Consider the following 21,187-nt stretch of genomic DNA (forward strand, 5'->3'; position numbering starts at 1 on the left):
GCCTAATAATTTCTAACGATTTGGCACGTTATATTGTGCATCAAAAATACTTCACAAAAGGTACTTCTGCTAATTTCCCAAGAGATCGCCAAAGCAGATCGATAAATCCTTGTATTTGATATGGCACCTAGATTTTACATTGCTCCCGGCCAACCCCTCCCATTTATCTGCGCCGCACCAGCTTGTGGCTGGGCTTGTGTCTCCTCCTGGTCTCAACACAGGAATGTTTCGCGTGTAAGCAGAAGCACCATGTACAGTTACTTTTGCAGCATGTTGTAACGCAATCCGATCCGATTTTTAATAATAATAATAATAAAATAATAATAATGATAATGTATTTTTTTTATATTATAACCCCGAGTCTCCCAATCCGGTAATAGCAAACTTCAATATATTGAAGTTTGCGATTACAGGATTATAGCGCGGACTCACCGATGCAGCTCGCGTTAGGAAGCTACCAGACCTCCCCAACGCACACACTCCTAGCGTGTCGGCGCAATGAATAAATCCGTCTTTTATTAAGTTTCTATTTTCTATTTTCCCACCAAACACTGAGCCAAACACAGAAACGCTTCTACTGCCTGGGACGGATGCTCACACGCCCCCTCAATTCAGAGTTCGACCTGGAAAAGTCGGGGAAGCCCTACCGACCCACACAGTTTACAGTCCAAGAAGGCAGCAGTGGAGATAAACAGTGCGCATAAAAAGTCGTGTGACTTGTAATCTGTACTGCCGGTGTTTGTAACACGCTTCAAAAGCCATACACAGAGCAGTATGCACAAGTTGTACTGAGTTAAGTGCAAAATAATAAAACATTTCGCTGCTTTACTGGTGATACATGAATGGGTGTGCTTTGCTAAGGAGTAAAACAAAAATCTGTTTTTCGTTGTTTTTCCGACTTTTAGTACTGAAAAGGCGCTCAGCTCGAGAATAACGTCGCTCCGAGCTCCGATTTCCGAGGTAAATGACGCCATCTGCGTTTGAATTCGAAGATCCTCTATTACTAAGAAGGATCACTACGGAGTAAGTTCAGGAAACCAAAATTAGTCCAAATAACTAAATCAGTGCAACTGTGTTGATGATTTTTTTCTTTTTAATGTCTAATATCTTTGCTTATGAAGCGGAAGAAAGCGGATAGATGGAAATTTGCTAATGTTGGTAAATAGGCTGTAGTCAATGCCATTTACGAAGGGGTTACATATAAAAGAAATTACCTGTTTTGCAAGTATCTTTATGTATCGGCATTATTGCACCTACTATGTTCTACATTATAATCCATGCATCCATTCTCTTCCCCTTATCCCAATCAATCTAGTCATTTTGGGCCTCTTAAAATATCGTTATAGAACTGTTATATTTGTTGTGATTTCTGCCGTCCCTCTGGCCAGATCCAGCTTGGAAAAAAAAAAAAATTTTACAGACTTTTTTCCAGGATAAATAAACGATAAATAAAAGTCACTTTGTCAAAAGCTGATTGCAGCTCTTACCTTGTGGCAGGAATGATATTTTATATCATTCATGAGAGATATGTTTGACAGATTATATGCCCGGAAATAATTTTATAATTTAAATACAGGAAATCTATTTATGTCACAACACTGGTGTTGAGGGCGCTGATGAGTTTCTATCAGCACTGGACTAAGACTAGAAGAAGTAAAAAGCGGAAGCAAATAAACAACTTGTTTTCGAAGGGCATGCTCGAATACTACAAAAATGTATTTATGTGTGACGTATGTATTGGTAGGAATTCTCCTATCTAAGGAAAATAATTAGGGGATTTCCCAATTTTGCGATATTTGAGTAGTATTTATTTATTTGAAATGAGCGGGAGATGGAGCGAGTGCGTAACAGAAACAGGTGGGTAGGTCAAAGCCGTGAGCGCAGTCAAAACTTTAAACCAGTGTTTAGAACCCATCTTCACTTCTTCCGCTCCCTAGTAATACTGATATTTTGATGACACAGAGACCTGAAACTAAAATACAGCTAAGCCGTCTGTGTTTCCTCGGGAGTGCGCACACACTGAGAATCGTCACAAACCGAAGTGATACGTCTGCCACAAATACAACTATTCATTAAACTGCGCCAGTGTGTTAGATTAATATCGGACGGTTACAACAAATGATCACTGGAGGGGGCAAAAATAGACCGACGCGCACATTTACCCACGTGGCACAGCAAAAATAACTTCGTTATGACAGGGACGGTTCGTGATATGATGATAATGTTTTGGTTTATTTTATAGAACATACAGGTCGGCTATCTATCCATCCATCCATTCACTTCCGCTTATCCTGTTCAGTGGGGGGGCTGGAGCCTATCCCAGCTGACACAGGGCGAAAGGCAGGGTTACACTCTGTGCAGGTCGCCACCCTGTCGCAGGGCCAACACAGAGAGACAGACAACATTCGCACTTATGGGCAATTTAGAGTTTCCAATTAACCTAACCCCAGTAAGGACCCGTGTTTTCAAAATGAAAACACAGGTCGGCTAATACAAACATATTTAAATTTTATATGGTGAAATAGTTTGTAAGAACTGAGCTCTTCTCTGGCTAGATCCTGGGCTCCGGGTATAAAGAGGCAATTATACTACCCATTCTCACCTTAGCTTCGCAAACAGCGCCGCACGCCCAAAGTGACGTCACATCCGATGGCCCAAGTCGGTCTCGGTGTCTTTTCTGCAGGTCCTTAACCTGCCAGTTTTTCTAACCTCACTGTAGCTGGGTTGAAAATACAAATATATTATTGTACCAGTTTCTACCACCATGTAAAACATAAATTAGTGCCGAAGTTCAGAGATTCTCAGATTATTGTTTTTGTCTTATCAATGAAGTTAAATTGCCAGCTGTCAGATTTATCTTGCCTCAACAACAGCAGTCTTTTTCTCATTTCACAGTTCTCATTGTGATTGTGGTTGGCGTATTGATGATCTGCTGAGTAAGTGTGACTTTGAGATAACTTTCATCTTAGAACTGATAACTACCTTTTATCAGGTGCCTTTAATCTTGTCATGAATGACTAAATCTAAATAAAACTTATTTAATAATAACATTTAATCAATTATGTTTTAATATAGTTCCTCATGCTTAAAATACACATTTTTATTGTTTCATTGTTGGAAAAACAGGTGCATATGTAAACAATTGTATTCCCAGTCTATCCTGAATCAGAGTAAAATATTAGTTCACTGTAAAATTCTTTAGATAAATGCATTTTTCACTTAACACACTTCTCTCTTTCTTTGGAAACAGGACTTCATATTCAACTTTAAGAACTCAGCATGACCATCATCACAGACCAACTGTTTGATGAAACTTCCCATTTTTGCTTTGTTTGCTTGTTTCTGTCATGAAAGCTGTGATAGATGATAGATGCATTGTAGAATAGCTAAATAGGATATTTTACTGCATAAATTTTATAATCGGTTATTTTTCAGCACATAATCATAATTGAAATCTGTGTACATCTGGTCTTAAGTAAAAATAATGCTTCTAGCTGCCTGTGGTTTGTGTCCTTATTCATAACAGACACTGGAACAGGACATAATGTGTTCAGTTACTAAGATGAAGGGCATATAAGTAAACTGGTTTTTGCGCTAAAAAAAAAAAAGCAACACCAGCAAGTTAAAATCCTGTATTTTATTTTGTTTAACAAACTACTGAGTAAATGGAGAAGCTTTGTAAAAGCAGGAAAACAATGGAATGCATTATATTTCACATATGTTTCTAATCAAGTGGACAATGGGCAATGGGTGGGAAGAGAACCTCTGATTAGATCATAGGAAATTCCCCAGCTGTCTTGGCTTGCAGTAAACCAAATGTTGAAATCCTTCTCCTGTGGTCCCACTGGAGATAAACTTGATAAGGTTTTACACTTATTATACTAATGGAAGCTATTATTTGAGAGCAAAACCTTCAGCCTGAAAGTGAAGTGTGAAAAACAGGAACAGTGAGGTCAAGATAAGAGTAATGTGGCTGCAAAGAATTAGCCTTCAAAGTGAAGTTGCTTTCAGCTAGTCACTTCTAACATTTTATAGGTTATTGTCAAGTAATAAAGTACTGTACAACGGTAGTGGAGTGACTACACTTTTTTTCTCTTCACACCACTGTGATTATTCTGTGAGTATGTCCCCTCGACAGGAAGTGATCATACTTTCCCACCACCGGGTTGAAAATTAACAAATGGTGCTTTGATATTGCTTATCAGTTTCTAGACTGTACCAACTGGCAGGTAGGTGAACAACTAATCTACTTCCTGGTTTAAATGCCACTTTCGCGAGCACAACATGGACAAAGACATTTTAAAACTGTTTTTCAGAAATTCAAACGTGGCCTTCTGTCACCACCAGCACTTTTTAGTCAAGCTAATCCTGGAAGAAATCGACTTGAAGAAACAACAACACAACACCTGTGAAGTAACAACTTACACACACCCCTGTCTTTCGCAACCTGTCTCTGAGCGCTCACCTGTTGGCTGTAGGGCGTTCAGGTCCTCTCAAGCCTAAAACATACAAAGACACAAAATGGAGGCGATACTATCTGCCTGAGGGAAATTACACGCATCTGATCAAGTTTTTGTTTGTGTAATTAACGAATTAATAATACTAAAGTCCACTGGGACCGCGAGGAAAGAGGATTAAAAATGTTTTGGAGGTTAATCGTCGTCGCGCTAATGGCGACAGGTAAGTTGGCCTGTTTTTGTCAAACAGGGTGGGGACGGGAAAACTTTGATACACAAACTGCTTCTGTAAATACTCGAGCTTTTCTAAAGTTGCCGCTTTTTGGGGGGCGTTTTTTGTTTTTCATTTTTTTTTTTCGTGTAGTTTGAGGTCTGTTACCGTGTCCGTGTGTTTGTAAGGGCAAAATTCAGTTTTTAAATTTAAAACAAGAATTTTGAGGCACAGTCTGTTAGGACAGAGAATTAAAGTGGATCTTTATTCTTGATAGTTGATATAATGCCTACACACAAAATAAAATAAAAAGTTTGGTATCAATAAAACAAAAATGATTATCATGCACGGCTCAATTATGATGTTTTTTTCTCCCAACGTTATTCGACATTTTCCACAAAACAAACTTTGAAGCAAACGTTGAGTTGAGAAAATGCTGGCAGGAAATGTGCCCCCTGGAAGCGGCATTGATTTCCTTTTTTTTTTTCTCCTTTCTTTCTTTACTTATTTAACTGTTGGGGAACTGAAACTAACTGAGATGAAGCTGAAACAGATACACACCAAAGGGATTAAAAGTTAAAAGGTTTTTCAGATACTGTATGCTGTGGCCACCACAAACTACAGAACAATGATAACTGTCACAGTTTAGTGCAGTAGAGATGCAGAAGAGTTGGAATATGCAGCCAGTATAGCGCTAGTTTCTTCTGGTTGTGGTCCTTAACAATCTCTTTTTGTTATCTGACAGTATTTCAGTTTTGGTATGGCAGGAAAGAATGGTTACTTCAGTGTATGCAAGCAGAACATGCATCTACATGCAACTACATGTGTTATCTAGTTGCATGGTTATAAGAGTCCAAAATAATATGTGGTGATTTAAGAATTGTTTAGGGCTACATTTGAGGCCTTCTGAGGGCTGGACATAGTAAGAATGTGTTAAATTATAACTTCACTACTGCTAACTAGTTAGCATCTCCAGTCTCATATGTTTGGATTAAAAAAAAAAAAAAGGTATTTGTTTTTTACCTAACTGTAAAGAAAAAAGAGTCCAAAACCTCAATTTATGTACCCTAAACTTCCTTTTATTATAGGCATCTGTTCTCAGAACACAGCCATCATAATGTGAATAGCTGCAATGGCTGGGCCTCATGCAGCCAGACTCATTACAGATGAGGTGACTCATTACATCCACTCTCAGTGATACTAGAAGTGAAGAAATAGTGTTTGGTGTGTACCACACCCTAAGGGAATACTGGAGGAATAAGAAATGCTTTGCAAATATTTCTAAATGTGAGGAACGTAATGATAATGATCACAATAATAATGGAGTAATCTGTGTAATTCTTAACTTATTTCTTCTATTTTCTTTCTAGAGTCCGCCATGGCTGTATCAGTTCAATGTCCTACCAAGAGGTACATCGTCATCCTCTTCCAGCCCGTCACCCTCACTTGTCAGTTTCAGACAACAGCTAGTCAGCCCCCTGTTGTCACATGGAAGTATAAGTCCTACTGTCGGGACCCAGTTCAGGCTGCGCTCAATCCCAGCAGTGCAGAGAACATCCTGGCCCAAAACAACCCCAACTATAACCCCAACATTGAGTGTTCAGACTCCCAGAGGACAGTGCGTATTGTCGCCTCCATGCAAAGCGGTGCTGTTACTCTTGGCAAGGAATACCAGGGGCGCAAAGTCAGCATAATAAACAGTGAGTTGACTAAAAAAAAAAAAAAAAAAAAAACACACACACACATTAAAATCCTATTCAGATATGTAACAGATGTGGCACGATATTTTAGTCTGTCAGTAATAGCATCTTCTATTGTATTTAGTAACATGCATAAACACTTAAGGGGGAGGTAATCATTTTACCAAGGGGCCACAGGAGAAGCTGGGACTGTTATGGAGGACTACACCAATGAGTTTATGAAAAGATAAAATTAATATTGAACAGAAATTAGTTCAGCTTATTGGTGGGGCCCTCCACAACAGTCCCAATTTCTCATGTAGCCCCTTGGGGAAGTTAAGTACCCTCCTCTGTACTTGTTCCACATTACATCAGAGCTAAATATAACTTGTTTCTATTATAGGTTGTGCTTAGTTGTGCGTTTCATCCTGAATTTGCATGAACAAAGAAATTAAGATTAATGCAAAGAGGAAAATAAGTCTAAATGTTCCAGAAATTAAGAATAAAGTTCCTACAAATCAGTAAGGTGATTACACAACTGAATGCAGTTCAGTTCAGGTTTATTTATACAGCACCAAATCACTATAAGGGACCTCAAGATGCTGTATACTACAAAGTAAAGACCCTACAGTATTTGGAAGAAAACCCCAACAATCAGACAGTCCCCTGTGAGCAAGCACTTGGCAATGGTGGGAAGGAAAAATTCCCTTTTAACAGGAAAAACCCCAAGCAGAACCAGGCTCAGGGAGGGGCAACCATCTGCAACGACCAGTTGGGGCTGAAGGGAAAGGGGAAATAAAAAAGACAATTAGCTATACATTAAAAATACGTAAATATAGTTGTTTTTTTTTTTTTTAATCTGCACATTTGCCATTTTTGTGGTGTTTCTTTCACAGGGCTTATCACTTTAAAATGTAAAAAAAAAATATCATCACTTTGGGACTTTTTTTTCCTTCTTTTTTTTAAAGTGCTTTGTATTAAGTGTATTTGTATTAAGTGGTAGCATGGTAGTTAAGCACTTAGGACTGCAGTCTCACACAGTGCTGTCTATCTTGGCCTAATACAGTCCTTCAGCAGAGATACATTTGTGCCTGGTTAAATACAGGTTACAAAACCTGGAACATTAAAACTGTAATGGAATCATTTTGATCACATTCTAATTTTACTTTTAGGACCTGAAACTACTTTATAAATGACAATGTGTAAAACATTCAGCTTTATCAATTAACAAAAGCCTACTACATAAAAAAAATCACCTTTATTCAATAACACTGTGTGGTTAAAAAAAAAGTTAGTCTCTTAATACTATGAGGAAAATAAAGTTATATGTCATTGAGATCCAGTGTAGAAGTATACACAAACTCATAGTGAGTAAAAATATAATTTGATTAGAGTTGTCATAATATGATCCCACTTTTACGTTCTTGTAATAATGATTAAAAACTGTTAAATTATTACTTATAGATGCAGACCTAAACTTCGCGCAGACTGCGTGGGGAGACAGTGGCGTCTACGTCTGTTCTGTCGTGTCTTCCCAAGATCTTTCGGGAAACGGTGAAGACTACACAGAGCTACTGGTGCTCGGTAAGTGGAGGCACAGGGATGCGTCATGCAGGCAGTTTTCTTCTTCCTTTTATCTGTCTGCTTTCGTTTTCTTTCTTTCCCCATCCACAAAAAATGTGCTTGCACACTGAAATATTTGAGAACAGATGCACAAAAAAATAATTGGCCTGGCAGATTTCTCCAGTGGCTGAAAGGTCAGGAGGACATTTGTTACAAGCTGAGTTCTTAAGAGTCACAAGTTGCAGGCAGCAAAAGTAGACCACGTAAAAGTAACTGTGGCTTTATCTTTCTTTCACAGATAGAAAGTCAAATACTACTGACCTCCTGCCTGGCATTGACTTACTGGTTATGGAAGGTAGTACAAGCCTCTTGATATAGCTCAATCATGTTTGTTTCAGTTCCACAGTAGAGGCGTATGAGTGGGTATCTGGTTTAGCCTTAAAGGACATGAGAGTAGCTGTGTCGTTGGATTGATGACTAAGAATTCATTGCCAGAGGACAATTATCTCGCAGGAGTTAACCACTCCTGACTCATTTTGTTAGAAAACAGAATAAAAAGACACAAGGTAGATTCCTTTCAAGATTACCCTTGCATATCGGCAGCAACTGTGACTCATTTTGAGAAAAAGCCACTATATTTTAACTACGTCATGTTGTGGATGGACATGTAAATTTATGTACTGCTCTGCTTACTTTCTCTTTGTTTGCATTCTTAATATTCCATTATGTTATCTGCCTTTGTTCCTTTCTTTACTCTGTTCACATGTCTCCATATCTGACTTTCAGTGTGAGTGCAGCCAGCCTCGTAACAAAGGACACTCAGCACTCACTGCCTTTTCTGTATACACAGCCACATAATGGTTTTTGTACTGCTAACACAGCTTCATTTTAGTTGATTAAGTTGCACATGCAGAGTCTCCCTCTCTCCCCTGTTCTTTTTTTTTTTTTCCCTCCCATGAGCTGCGTGAACAGACTTGTAAACCAGCTTTACTGGTTTAAACCTTTAAAAAGTCACCATCATAGCAAAGGTTTGTTTATGTGAATGGCAAAAACAGCATGTGAGGCTTATCCTGTGGAGCTGTCACATAAATACATGCACATGACCTGCTTTCTTTTGGACTGTTATCCAAAGATGCATTTGCATATACAGAATATGAGTCTTTTTCTTCAGGGATTTAATACAAAAAGCAAATACCCATGTATGGACTGCTGTATCTACAGCTCAGGGCTCACACGAACTTCATGTGTAGGTATGTAAATCTTTAAAATAAATGCATCCAATGCACCACCTGTTGATTTTTGCAGACTGGCTCTTGGTTGTTTTGGTGGTCTTCGGCTTCTTTTTGCTGCTCCTTTTGATCGGGATCTGCTGGTGCCAGTGTTGTCCACACACCTGCTGCTGTTATGTCAGATGCCCCTGCTGCCCAGAACGCTGTTGCTGTCCACGAGCATGTGAGTATCAAATAGAAAGGCCAATAAAATTGCGCAAGGTTTTCTTTAGCCACATTTAATCAGTGACCAGGCATTACTTTGTTATTGCCATTTTAGACTGAAATGTGTCTGTTCATTTAGTACATTTTGAAATCATAATTTTAACTGTACAGTGTACTGTACTGTAGGGAGAGTTCTTGTCTGTAAGCTTGCACTACTTTGTCTTTTGTTGTAAAATAAAAATTATGTTTAAAAAAAAAAATGAAACTTAAGGCTAGACAAAAGATGACTCTTAAAGTTTTACTTTGCTGTCAGCCATCAGTTAATTAACTTTAGCTTGGCTTGCCATGGAGACAAGCCCTGAACAAGGAGGAGCTTTCTACTGTAGCAGCTAACTGGACATAGGGTACTAAAATAATCCGATAATATGAAGTATCTAAGGGTTTTAACCAGCTCTAGACAATACGTTAGCATTTCAACCCTCATTTGCATGTTGTAGGACAGACAATTTTCCCCTCCACTGAGCATGTTTTTTATAGCACTGAGTACCCTGACTCGATGGGAAGTTGGGGGTATTTCCTAAAAAGGTTAACAGAAAACATCACAAGTTACTTAACACATTATGATCTGTTTTTCTAATCCCCTTTTTTGGATCTAATTATATATTTTTTTTTTTGTGAGAATCTTGCTAAAACCCAAAGTTTTAGAAAGTATTATTTCCGTGGTGACAGTAAGGAAACCCCCAAACACATTAATTACACAGTTATTCAAATATAATCACTGTATGTTACTTCCTTTTTATGATAGGACACACTAAGACGGAAAACCTGTACATCATTAGACAACTTTGTGTAAGGAAAATTGTGCAGGGAAAGTAAAGACACACTGGCATGCTGGGTGTGTGTGTGTGTGTGTGTGTGTGTGTGTGTGTGTGTGTGTGTGTGTGTGTGTGTGTGTGTGTGTGTGTGTGCGCGTGTGCGCTTTATTTAATGGACAGACAGAATTTAATCTTTGTGTTTGGCACAACTGTTGGCACAAAATCACAAATTTTAAACTATTCCTTTTAGGTTTACACTTCAAATTTTAAGTTTATGCAAGAATTTTATTGTTTTCAGCAGTTGATGTGAATACATGTACACCATCGTTCACAGTCATCTTTACAAGCACCATTATTCCATTATTTTGCAGTGTATGAGGCAGGAAAAGCAGTAAAGAAAGGTATGGCGAATCAGTATGCTACCACCGTCTATGCTCCAAGTATGTATGCTCAGCCACCCTACGGTCAGCCTGGTATGCCTCTACTTCCCGTACCTAATGGGGTTGGAGCCCATCCACCTCCAAGTGGTTACGGTCGTGAATATGACGCCAGCTCAGGTAAGAAATGCCAACGTCAAACCTGAATGCTAACAGTGACTAATTTCTGTAGCAGTTCTCATAGCGTGTTGTACTTCAGGAAACATCAGCAGCAAAGTCAGTTAACTGTTGAATATGAGTTTCATAATAACAGAGATTTTTACTTTGTTCAGAGTCGTGGGGTGTTTGTTGAAATTTGCTTTGTTGTTCTCTGTGCAGTGGGACAGGGCTCCCAGGTACCTTTGCTGCATGACCAAGACCGAGGGGACAACAGTGAGTACAGGGCGTGGGGGGCGATATCTCTGGGGGGAATTAACCCACCCACACACACAAACTCTAATAGGATAGGTGTACAGTGCACTGTGATGTAGTACTACATTTTTTCTGTTTATGTGGGTGGGGTATTCTTGCTCTTAGTATTATCTGTCAGATCAAAGGAATTTTCTCACTTGACATCTAATTTCTCATAAAAAGTTTAATGGAGTTGTTTCACTCCAAACTGGATAATAATATTTGCACACTGATCTACATCAGCATTATAAAGACTTTATAGTTGTTTTTGTTCCTCTAATACCACAGTGCTGACACTGGTATTTCTTCATGCTGATTTCCAAAATCAAAGCAAACTATTTTCACTTTTTTAGTAAAATATTTGTTTACTTTGCTTATTGTTTATAATGAGGTGTAAATCAGTGAGTTTTCATTTTTGATTATGAGTGTAATCAACATGCTGGAGCTTAAAAAAAAGCAATGTACTGGAAGTTTGTGCAGTAAAGGGACGTTCAACTTCACACGACTAATAAGAGAAGGCATGGTTTGGATAAGAATACATAAATCTTGGAAGAAGCTGAAATTATTCACTATATTTGCACTTACTCTCTTCACTTCAGCTCGCAGTGGTTATAGAATCCAGGTGGACCCCGATGGGAATGCAACACGTGCCATTTACTATATGGAGAGGGAGCTGGCCAATTTGGACCCATCCAGACCTGCCAACTATCAGCGCTGTGAGTGATCACTTCCTGTTATTCAGATAACCACTACACAACAGCTGTGTGGTAGACTAATGTGTGTAGAAAAAAATTAACTTATGGTAATGGGTGGTAAATTATATTTAACTTGTGTCTGCTTTGCATTTCCTCTAAGTTGTTATGAACTTTAAAATGTGCATATATTGATTCATATCTATCAGATTCAAATTCAGGACATTCACTGTTAAGCAATCTTGTTAATAACATTGCTGTGTCAGCATTTTTAAAAAAAACAAAGGTAAATTTGACAGTCACAGTTTGGTGATAATGTCTGAAATCAGTTTTCCTGAATACCTTAATAACTGTATGCAGCGCAATGGGCAAATTAATACAGAAAGCATCAAATATTAATCAAATTAAAATAAATATAACCACAGATAAAATGCTTAAAATTGGTTTTGGTCCTCACAATATTGTTTAATAATAGAATTGATTATGATAAATGAAACCAGGTAATTATCATCCTATGAAAGTCAGATTAATGTAAATACCAAATTATTTCCAAGATCTGCTGTCTGACACAAGCCTGATACACTTGAGCAAAATGGTAAATATTCTGTGTACTTTTTAAAATTAATATAGTGTGCTGTAAACTGACACAGCTTCCACTGAATAATGAATCAAGAGATTTAACGGTGTTTTTTTGTGCACTGAAGGTCATATAAATTTCTTTTGTTGTGTTAAAAAGTAAAGGAGTGTGAATATGGGAACTATAAAATTATTTATTTATTTTTTTTCTAAACAAAGATTTTGACTTTCCTAAAACTGGCATCTTGATTGTCTTTCTCTGCAACTGACTGTGATGGGGAAAACCGATACATAATGTTGTGTGTTTCACTCTTCATTTCTCATTACCACATTCCACACTTGTGGTTTTGTAGCTGTTAAGGATTTTGTAAATGTTACCACACTGAGGGAAAAAAATCTGTTGCAGGAACAAATTTTTAAGTGCACATTCATCCCCAATATGTTCATGAAAAGGGAATATATTTAATAATAGCGAATAAAATTAGATAAATTACATCAGTTGTCACTGATTATGGGCTCCTTGATGTCTGCAGAACTTCCATGTTGTTACTTTTCTTATCCCTCTACTAAACCCTATTTTTATTTCCTCTGACCTGCGTTTTTTTTTTTCTGTTTTTCCTCTCTCAGTGGACAATATGACTGAAGTCAGTTCCCTGCATGAGAGTCGGGATTCTCGAGGTCGTGGAGGTCGTTCCCAGCTGCCGCCTCTGGCCACAGTCTATGACCAGGATGAAGCAATGAGCACCATCAGCAGCGTTTCCCAGCAAGGCCGCTACCGTGATGACTACCCGCAGCACAGGGTAGGTAACATGGGGGACCGCGTACGTGCCCGTTCAATGGACAACCTTGATGATATTGGACGGCGACGCCAACGAGACGACTACCCACCACACCGGCGCCCAGATGATCCCAGAGGCCAAAGAGGGTGAGTGTCAGTCCGTTTCTCGAGTAACCTTCTTTTCACCATCATCACATCATTTAGGTTTTTTTTTTTTTTTAAGCATAATCTGGATATTTTGCAGCAGGTAGCTCATTAAAGTTTCACAGTAACGTGAAAATTATGCATTTGGGTATAAAGAAGAGCCGTATACATCCAGGGTTCCAAATTAACTTTTTTGATCACCAGCCAATGTGGCTTACCGGCCAATCAGAATTTCCACTAGCCAAATTTTATGCGGTAAAAATAAGAGAAATGAGTGCCACTGAATGCATTTGATAATTTTATTAACATTGTTAGCATGAAAAACACAACACATACCATAAAATATGAACAGAAAGTGCAAACAGGTTTGGGATCAATCTATCTATCTATCTTTCTATGTATATATATTATTTGAACCACGTCTTCAGAGCTCTTCTTCTTCAGAAGCGGCATCAGAATCTGAGCTACTCTCATTTTTTGCTGCACGTTTGCGCACAAAGTTAGGCCTGCGTGAGCGCACACTAGCCATTCACGGCCCATCAGCCATTTGGCATTAAATTTTCTTTTTTCTTTTCTCTGTCCTCATCATCACCTGCCTCGTTCCTCTTCTTGCTCCTCTTCTCCCCCCCAGCTGCCCCAGTCTGTCCAAGTCCCAACCACTGCCGCATTTAGGCTAAAAGTTTTTACTAAGCTAAGGTTAAATCCCTCCTCTTTCAGTGTGCTCTCTGTTTAGTTCTGGCCCCGTTTACTTCGCTTCTACCTTGAGTTGCTCTCTGACGTCTGTTCAGTGGTGTTAGCGTTCATTTCCATGGTTTCTCGTTTTTCACTACAAACTGCGCACAGCCAATGGGCGTATAATGTCATGACGTAGCGTTAAGGCATATAGTGTTCATGGGAAATGTAGGAAGTACTGCCAGGGGATAAATGACCAGAACGGAGCCTTATGTATCATGCATGTAATGCTTCTTGCATCACTGGCAAAATTGGCTAGTAAGTTTTTATTAACACCCGCCAAAATGATTTTTTACCCGCATTTGGCGGGTTGGCGGGTGTTAATTTAGAAGCCTGTATACATCCTACTCTCATCACACTCATTTATTTCCTGTTTCAAAGCACCAATATGTTCATATTGTTTGCGTTAACTGAAATGTCGAGTGCCATCACCCACACAAAGTTATTATAAGTATTGGTTCAACCACAACCTTTCAGCATCGGATTATCATTTTACCAAATTTGAAATGTGGCAGAGTACATTTACATTGCAAGGCATATCAAATACCTTGACACAGAAGTCTTAGCTAGGCCTTGTATCATTTTCTTTCAAACAACCAATCATGTCATCCTAGTGAAGTCTTGATCTCAAGATGGGAATATTTTTTTCTTTTTTAGATGACACAAAAAAAAGCTCTTTCAAAAGTTGAAAGGGGTAATAGTGACAACTTTATTTCTTGTTTTCTGTTCTGATCTCCCCTGACTTGACTAGTCCAGTCAGGCGTCAGAGGTAATTTCCAGATGTGTTTGTTCAGAGTTGAAGGGAATTGTAGACTAATGCAGCCTGATCATAAGGTGCAATAGAGATATTTGACCTACTTTTGTGGTTTCCATCTTCGGTGATGCATGTACTTTCCACACAAGTTCAGAAGAAGAATTTATATCCTTATTAGCATAACACACATTTGCCTTATGTCATCCACTTGATGTCTGAAGATGTGACAAGCAAGTCATTTAGTCAAGTTCCACAGTGATGTCAGAGATCACTGCACGAGCTCAACATCTGTTGCTTTATTGTGTCCCTTTATGCTTTTTCCCCCCTTCATTTTCACCTATTATTAAAAGTGGAAAAGAAAGCACAGTGGTTAGAGTGCTTTATTGGGCAAGAAAAAGAACAATAAATTATCTCCAGTTGTTATGTTGTAATATATAATTAGTGAATAAGGTATCCATGTGTTTTTAATTTAGTAAAGACACTATATTGCAAAATATAATGTATTTACCTAAAGCTCACGTGCTTTCACGTGAGCTTTAGGTAAATACATTATGGGATGTCACTGAAGTTCATCACGTGGGATGAACTTCAGTGACATACCATTCTTAATCCATGACATGTTGGCCCACCCTTTGCAGCTGTAACAGCTTCATCTTTTCTGGGAAGGCTTTCCACAAGGTTTAGGAGTGTGTTTATGGGAATATTTGGCCATACTTACAGAAGTGTTTGTGAGGTCAGACACTGATGTTGGATGAGAAGGCCTGGCTCACAGTTTCCGCTCTAATTCATCCCAAAGGTGTCCTGTTGGGTTGATGTCAGGACTCTGTGCGGGGCAGTCAAGTTCTTCCACACCAAACTCACTCATCCATGTCTTTAAGGACCTGCTTTGTGTACTGGTGTGCAGTCATGTTGGAACAGGAAGGAGCCACCCGCAAACTGTTCCCACAAAGTTGGGAGTGGGAAATTGTCTAAAATGTCTTGGTATGCTGAAGATGCCGAACCCAACTCCTGAAAAACACCCCCACACCATAATCCCCCCTCCACCAAACTTTACATTTGGTGCAGTGCAGTCACACAAGTACCATTCTCCTGACAACCACCAAACCCCGACTCATCCATCAGATTGCCAGATGGAGAAGAGTGATTTGTCACTCCAGAGAACATGTCTCCACCTCTCTAGAGTCCAGTGACATACGCTTTACACCACTGCATGTAAGGCTTTAATGCAGCTGTTCGGCCATGGAAATCCAGACCATGATGCTCTCTACGCACTGTTCTTGAGCTAATCTCAAGGCCACGTGAAGTTTGGAGGTCTGTAGTGATTGACTCTGCACAAAGTTGGTGACCTCAGCACTACGATTATTTTAGTAATCGTGTATTCTTTTGATTATTCCTCAAGTAATGAGCAGTTTTGCAGTAAAGGTTTTAATGGTGGTTACAGGAAAAAGCGCTGCTGCTTTGGACACTAATGAATGGTTTCTAGTGGCAGCTCCCACAAGCAAACTGTGGTGATAGCGATCTGTTCAGCCCAGCGAACACAACACACACACACACACACACACACACACACACACACACACACACACACACACACACACACACACACACACACACACACACACACGGGTGTAGAGAGGAGTGGAGGCATGGAAAAACATGTCAGCAGTGAGCCACTTGGTGTTAAACGGTCGTTTTTCCAAATGAAGGAAGTGCCGAGATCTTTAATGCTGCTAATGTGGGTGAAACGCTCCACTTACGGGGAGACACCTGAGCGCTGCAGAGTTTAAACGAAGCATCGATTTTTATTTTATTTTATTTTTTTTTTTTTTTATAAATAAAATAACCAAATTATTCAAGTTACTTGTTGCAGCCCTCAGTCAGTTTATTTGTAGTTACTGTGAAATGGCTTTCTCATTTATTACTGGCTAAAATGTAATATTTCTTCATATATGCATATTTTTTGTAAAACACCGTTTTGGAAGACAAAAGGCATGTATTTAAGTAGCAGCTGATTTTTGAGAAAATGTTATTGGTCCCTAACTTTGTCAGTTGCTTCAGAGATTTTCACTGAATTTCACTCTAAATGTGTAAAATAAATGAATGAATGAAATAAAAAAACTTTTTTAAATGATATACAAATGGCTTCAGATAGATATGTATCTACATTGTTACTTGTTTTCATATAGAATAATTTATTTCATGTAAAATTATTATTAACAACATTGTGTTCCCTTGATTAGCTGAACTTGTTGGGCTGGTGGTGTAATGTTGTCACCCTGACGGACGGGCGAGCAGGCAGCCAACATTTCAACTTTCAACAATGTGACCTAGGTTTTTTAAATTGATACCATAGATGCATCTTCTAAAAATCTTCTCAAAAAAATGCCAATCTCAGAAAGTGACAGTATTCTCAGTGGTGTAGGATTTTCTAGCATTTCTTATTCCTGGTTCTTCCTTCAAGTCAGTTCAGTTTTATTTATATAGCAGCAAATTACAACAACAGTTGCCTCAAGGTGGTTTATATTGTAAGGTAAAGACCCTACAATATTGGAGACAGGACAACAGTCATACTATGGAAGAGAGCCAGAGATTAATTATAACTAATGATTAAATTCTTACCCATTTGCTTTTGAATTGTTATGGCCAATAAAGACACTAAGGCTCATATGCACCTCATTAAGATCTGCTGAGACCTGCTAATCGTGTGTTCTAGTACTCGGGGATTTCTTGGGGATTTGTGCCAGCCAAAGATTATACTGCCAGGAGGCTGAGGGGTAGCACTGTGGCAGACAGTATTTTCTATAAATGCGAGTTTGTCATTAAACTTACGGAACAATTTGAAATTATTTTAATTTGCAAATATAGCCATTTTGTGGAATTAAAGTTTAAAGTGAGACTGGCAACATAGCGGTAGCAGAAAAGAACTCAACATATCTAAAGTGCTGCTTTGTGTGTGTTTAGCTCCGATGATGGGTGGAGCAGCAGCGCCCGCAGTGGCTATGATCGTGACTATGATGATCGCAGACGTCGTGACTATTCCCCTGATCATCGGCGAGGAGAGGGAGGGGCTTATAGCGGCCTCCCAGGACGGCGCAGCTACAGTCGTGATGATCTGACGGCTCTGGAGAGGGATCGCCAGTGTGGTGGTGGTGGTGGTGGTGGTGCGAGGGGCAGGCGTGATGATTACGATGACAGTTTCCTGCGAGAAGCCATGGAGAGGAAGAAGATGGGTGAGCAGCAGAGGGCACGGAGCCAAGAGCGACTGGACAGTGAGAGTGACCGCTCAGCTCGGGGGAGGGGGCCACGTGGGCCACCTCCCCTCCCTTTGAACCCACCCTCTGGAAACCCCGGTCGCCGTGATGACTACCCACCTCCACCACCACCTTACAGTGAAGATGAAAAGAAAAGCAACCTACGCAAGGTGAGTCACAGATACTGAATAAGCTCAGTGCATCAGTTTAGCGTTGGCTGTAAATTATATTATTTCTTGTCAAGAAATCACATGAAAGGTCTTTGTGGTTTTTGCACTTTCACTGTAGTTTATTTCATTTAAACCTCGTGCACTAACTCAGGCAGGCCTTAAAGAACACCTAACTGGGGCTTGATGCTGATTTCTTAAACTCAGAACTTGTGGCTGCTTTGTGTGTGTGTGCAACCAGCCATCACACAGACTTGCAGTTCTGACAAAAAAGAGAGATGGAGACAGCCAAGATTAAATGTGGTTGCTACATTCTTATCAAGCCATGTGTGGGAAAAAAATAGCTGCTGATGCATCAGCAGAATGTGCCTCATATTTGTGGGTTTTCACTGTAGTGGAAATACAAACAGTCTAAAGGAACCCTTAAGCTGCCAGAAAAAAGTTTGAGAGTGAAACATTCAGCTACTGTTGTGTAGCTATAGGCTACACATAGATCAGGGAAGTCTGCTTTAGTTTATTGGTTGACTAAATGAGTTTTCTTGTCTTGCAGAATGGAGCTGTGAGTCGGGAGAGCCTGGTTGTGTGAAATCAAAACCTGAGAAGAGCAACCAAGTAGAATAAGGATGCAGCACTGAGCTAAAAAACATACAGGTGGTTTTAAAGACTGTAAATATTCATCACACTGCTAATTTGCTGTGTTCATTTTATGTATTTCATAATTGTTGCTAAGGGAAGAAGTGCACGAATGAAATGTTACGTGCCTTTTCATGTACAAAATATTGTGGCTGCCACAAGTGCCTTAGAGTGTACAGAATTTTACTTTTTAGATGTGAAAGTCAAGTCATAAAACATCTCGAGTTAAACCTGTTCAGAATTAGTTTTTAAGTTTTATATAGTTTAATTTAGCTGATGCAGGTACTGATGCAGTTTTATGGGTGTCTCTTTTTGCATTTGTGAAAGGTAAATTGTTTTTATATGAAACTATGTACATTTAAATTTATCTAGCTTTTTTTTCTTTTATTATGCTCACGTTTTAGAATCCTGTTGAACAAAATACTCTGCAGAGACTTTTTAACACTGAATTGCAATTTTAACCTTTGATATGTTGTATATAGCCAACCAGCAATACACTGAAAAAGCAAATTTTCCTTTTGATGTGATGAAATCTTAATTTTACAATAAAGATCTTCTTGCCAGACCACATTTGAGTGTTTCACCACTAGAGGCCACTGTCTTGTTAGTGTGTGATAGTATGGCAGTATGTTGTAGCAGTGGTGGTGTTCTAATTCAGCATTTTCTCTATCCAGCAGTTGTTAATTGCTGTTGGATTTAGAAATGTTAAGAATTTGATGAACCTTGATTTGTGTTCAATAAGATGTTGTGAAGTTCTGAAGTTTTTTTTTGTTTTTTTGTTTTTTTTGGGGGGGGGGATACCATTGTGAAGTTAGTACTATGATAAGTATTTTTGTTTCTCTCTTAAAGAAAGGAATATTGAAAAAATATCTTGTTTGCCATCATATTTGTCATTTCATGTTGATACAAACAGGAACAAAGGTTCAGTGTAACCCAAACCATTAAAAAAAATATCTGAGATATAAACATGATGTTGATTTAAGATTATGCCAGTGTGGTGGACTATTATATTCCAGCATCACAATTCACAGTGTTGAATAATAATCCAGAGTTTAGTCACTACCGTTCTGACTCTAAACATAATTTGAAATGTAGACTTAATAAAGATTAGGTTTATTTCAGAGGTGTTGCATCATATTTCAGAACTGGTATTTCAGTTGCCGGTGGATCCTCAGACTGTGGCATACCAAAGGGTGAACAAGAAAAAGGTCAAATTTCAGTGGTCATCTCTTTGTGATTCAAGCCGGAAAAATACTCTTCTGTGTCGTTGTCTCGGTCACCCATAAAAGATTTCACTACCAGGTAAGAAGGCAAACCCAGTTTTTGAGTCAAATGGCATGAATAGGTTCTATAAAATGGTTTCCCTGGATCTCCCTGTTCTGCAGGTTTCCTGATTTCTGTCACTTTGTCCCCACTTTATGAGTGATGTCTCCTCCTCACACCCTACATCCTCCCAGCCTTTCAGCAACATAGTGAGATTACTCAGGGGTGTTTACAGTGGCCAAGGTTTGTGCTGATGATCCTCCTTTGATCGCAAAGTGTCAGATGTCACAGTGGTTACATGCTTGCGGCAACAAGTCATGTTGAAATCTTTGTTGCTATATTTGGTCTTTCATCACTTAATGAGAAAATCTTGTTCTGACAGGTAAACATCACTGAATTTTCAAAGTGTTTTAAGTGGCATTTTGATGTGTTTTGCTAAGCCTCAAAAATTAGTGCAAAAGTCGAAGAACATTCAAACTTGTTTTTCTCACCTAATTATTTGTTCTCTGCGTTGACATTATCAGTGGCTCCATGCTACAGCTACAGCCTTTTTTACACATTTTCTAGAGATTTGGTGGTTTGTACACTTTCAAAGTATTTTTAAAATGATGAGAATAATATGTGTGCCAGGGCAAATGTTGTTAGTGAATGAGTGTGGTGAGTGGCTGACCTAGGTCCAGCCATCAAAAGCAAAAGACAGTTCCTTTTGAGAGGTGAAGAAGTGAGTGTAGACAGGGTGAAGTGGATGGAGACGAGTGTCAGAGATGATTAGTGAGTGAAAGTGAAGGTTTGCAAGGTGGTAGTGAGACCTGCTATGATGTATGCATGTACGATGTTGGAGACCATGGTCATAACAAAAAGACAGGAGGCTGAGATGGAGGTGGCCGAGTTAAGGATGCTAAGATTTTCATTGGGAGCAACCAGGATGGACAGGATTGGAAATGAGAACATCAGAAGGACAGCTCAGACAGTTAAGCTGGTTGGAGACAAAGTGCTTAGGATGAAATGGTTTGGACATGTACAGAAGAGATAGTGGATATAGATGTGCAGAGAAAAAGTTTATGAATGTCACGAAGGAGGACAGAGGGTTGTGTAACACAGGAAGATGCAAGGGATAGGATGAGATGAAGACTGATAATATGCTGAAGGGACCAATACACAGCTAAAAGAAGACTTAAGTTATGATATCTATAGCAATAGTTCAGTGGCCAA

At 39.1% G+C, this 21,187-nt stretch overlaps 1 protein-coding gene across 1 annotated transcript; it reads left to right on the top strand.

Moving 5' to 3' along the window:
- The first annotated feature begins 4,345 nt into the window (after window positions 1-4,345).
- lsr (lipolysis stimulated lipoprotein receptor) lies at window positions 4,346-19,616 on the top strand. The gene is made up of 10 exons (XM_030750138.1): window positions 4,346-4,680; window positions 6,039-6,368; window positions 7,812-7,931; window positions 9,216-9,362; window positions 10,530-10,715; window positions 10,914-10,967; window positions 11,585-11,701; window positions 12,881-13,178; window positions 17,623-18,082; window positions 18,630-19,616. Exons 1-10 carry the CDS (start codon window positions 4,641-4,643, stop codon window positions 18,663-18,665), a joined length of 1,788 nt encoding a protein of 595 aa, XP_030605998.1. The 5' UTR covers window positions 4,346-4,640; the 3' UTR covers window positions 18,666-19,616.
- Window positions 19,617-21,187: the final 1,571 nt, after the last annotated feature.

This window comes from Archocentrus centrarchus, chromosome 16, assembly GCF_007364275.1.
Source record: "Archocentrus centrarchus isolate MPI-CPG fArcCen1 chromosome 16, fArcCen1, whole genome shotgun sequence".
Lineage (NCBI taxonomy): Eukaryota > Metazoa > Chordata > Actinopteri > Cichliformes > Cichlidae > Archocentrus > Archocentrus centrarchus.

Coding starts and splice junctions, on each gene's coding strand:
- lsr (XM_030750138.1), top strand. CDS start 4,641: ATGTTTTGGAGGTTAATCGTCGTCGCGCTAATGGCGACAG. Junction 7,932..9,215: donor CACAGAGCTACTGGTGCTCG/GTAAGTGGAGGC, acceptor TGATTTTTGCAG/ACTGGCTCTTGGTTGTTTTG. Junction 18,083..18,629: donor AGAAAAGCAACCTACGCAAG/GTGAGTCACAGA, acceptor CTTGTCTTGCAG/AATGGAGCTGTGAGTCGGGA.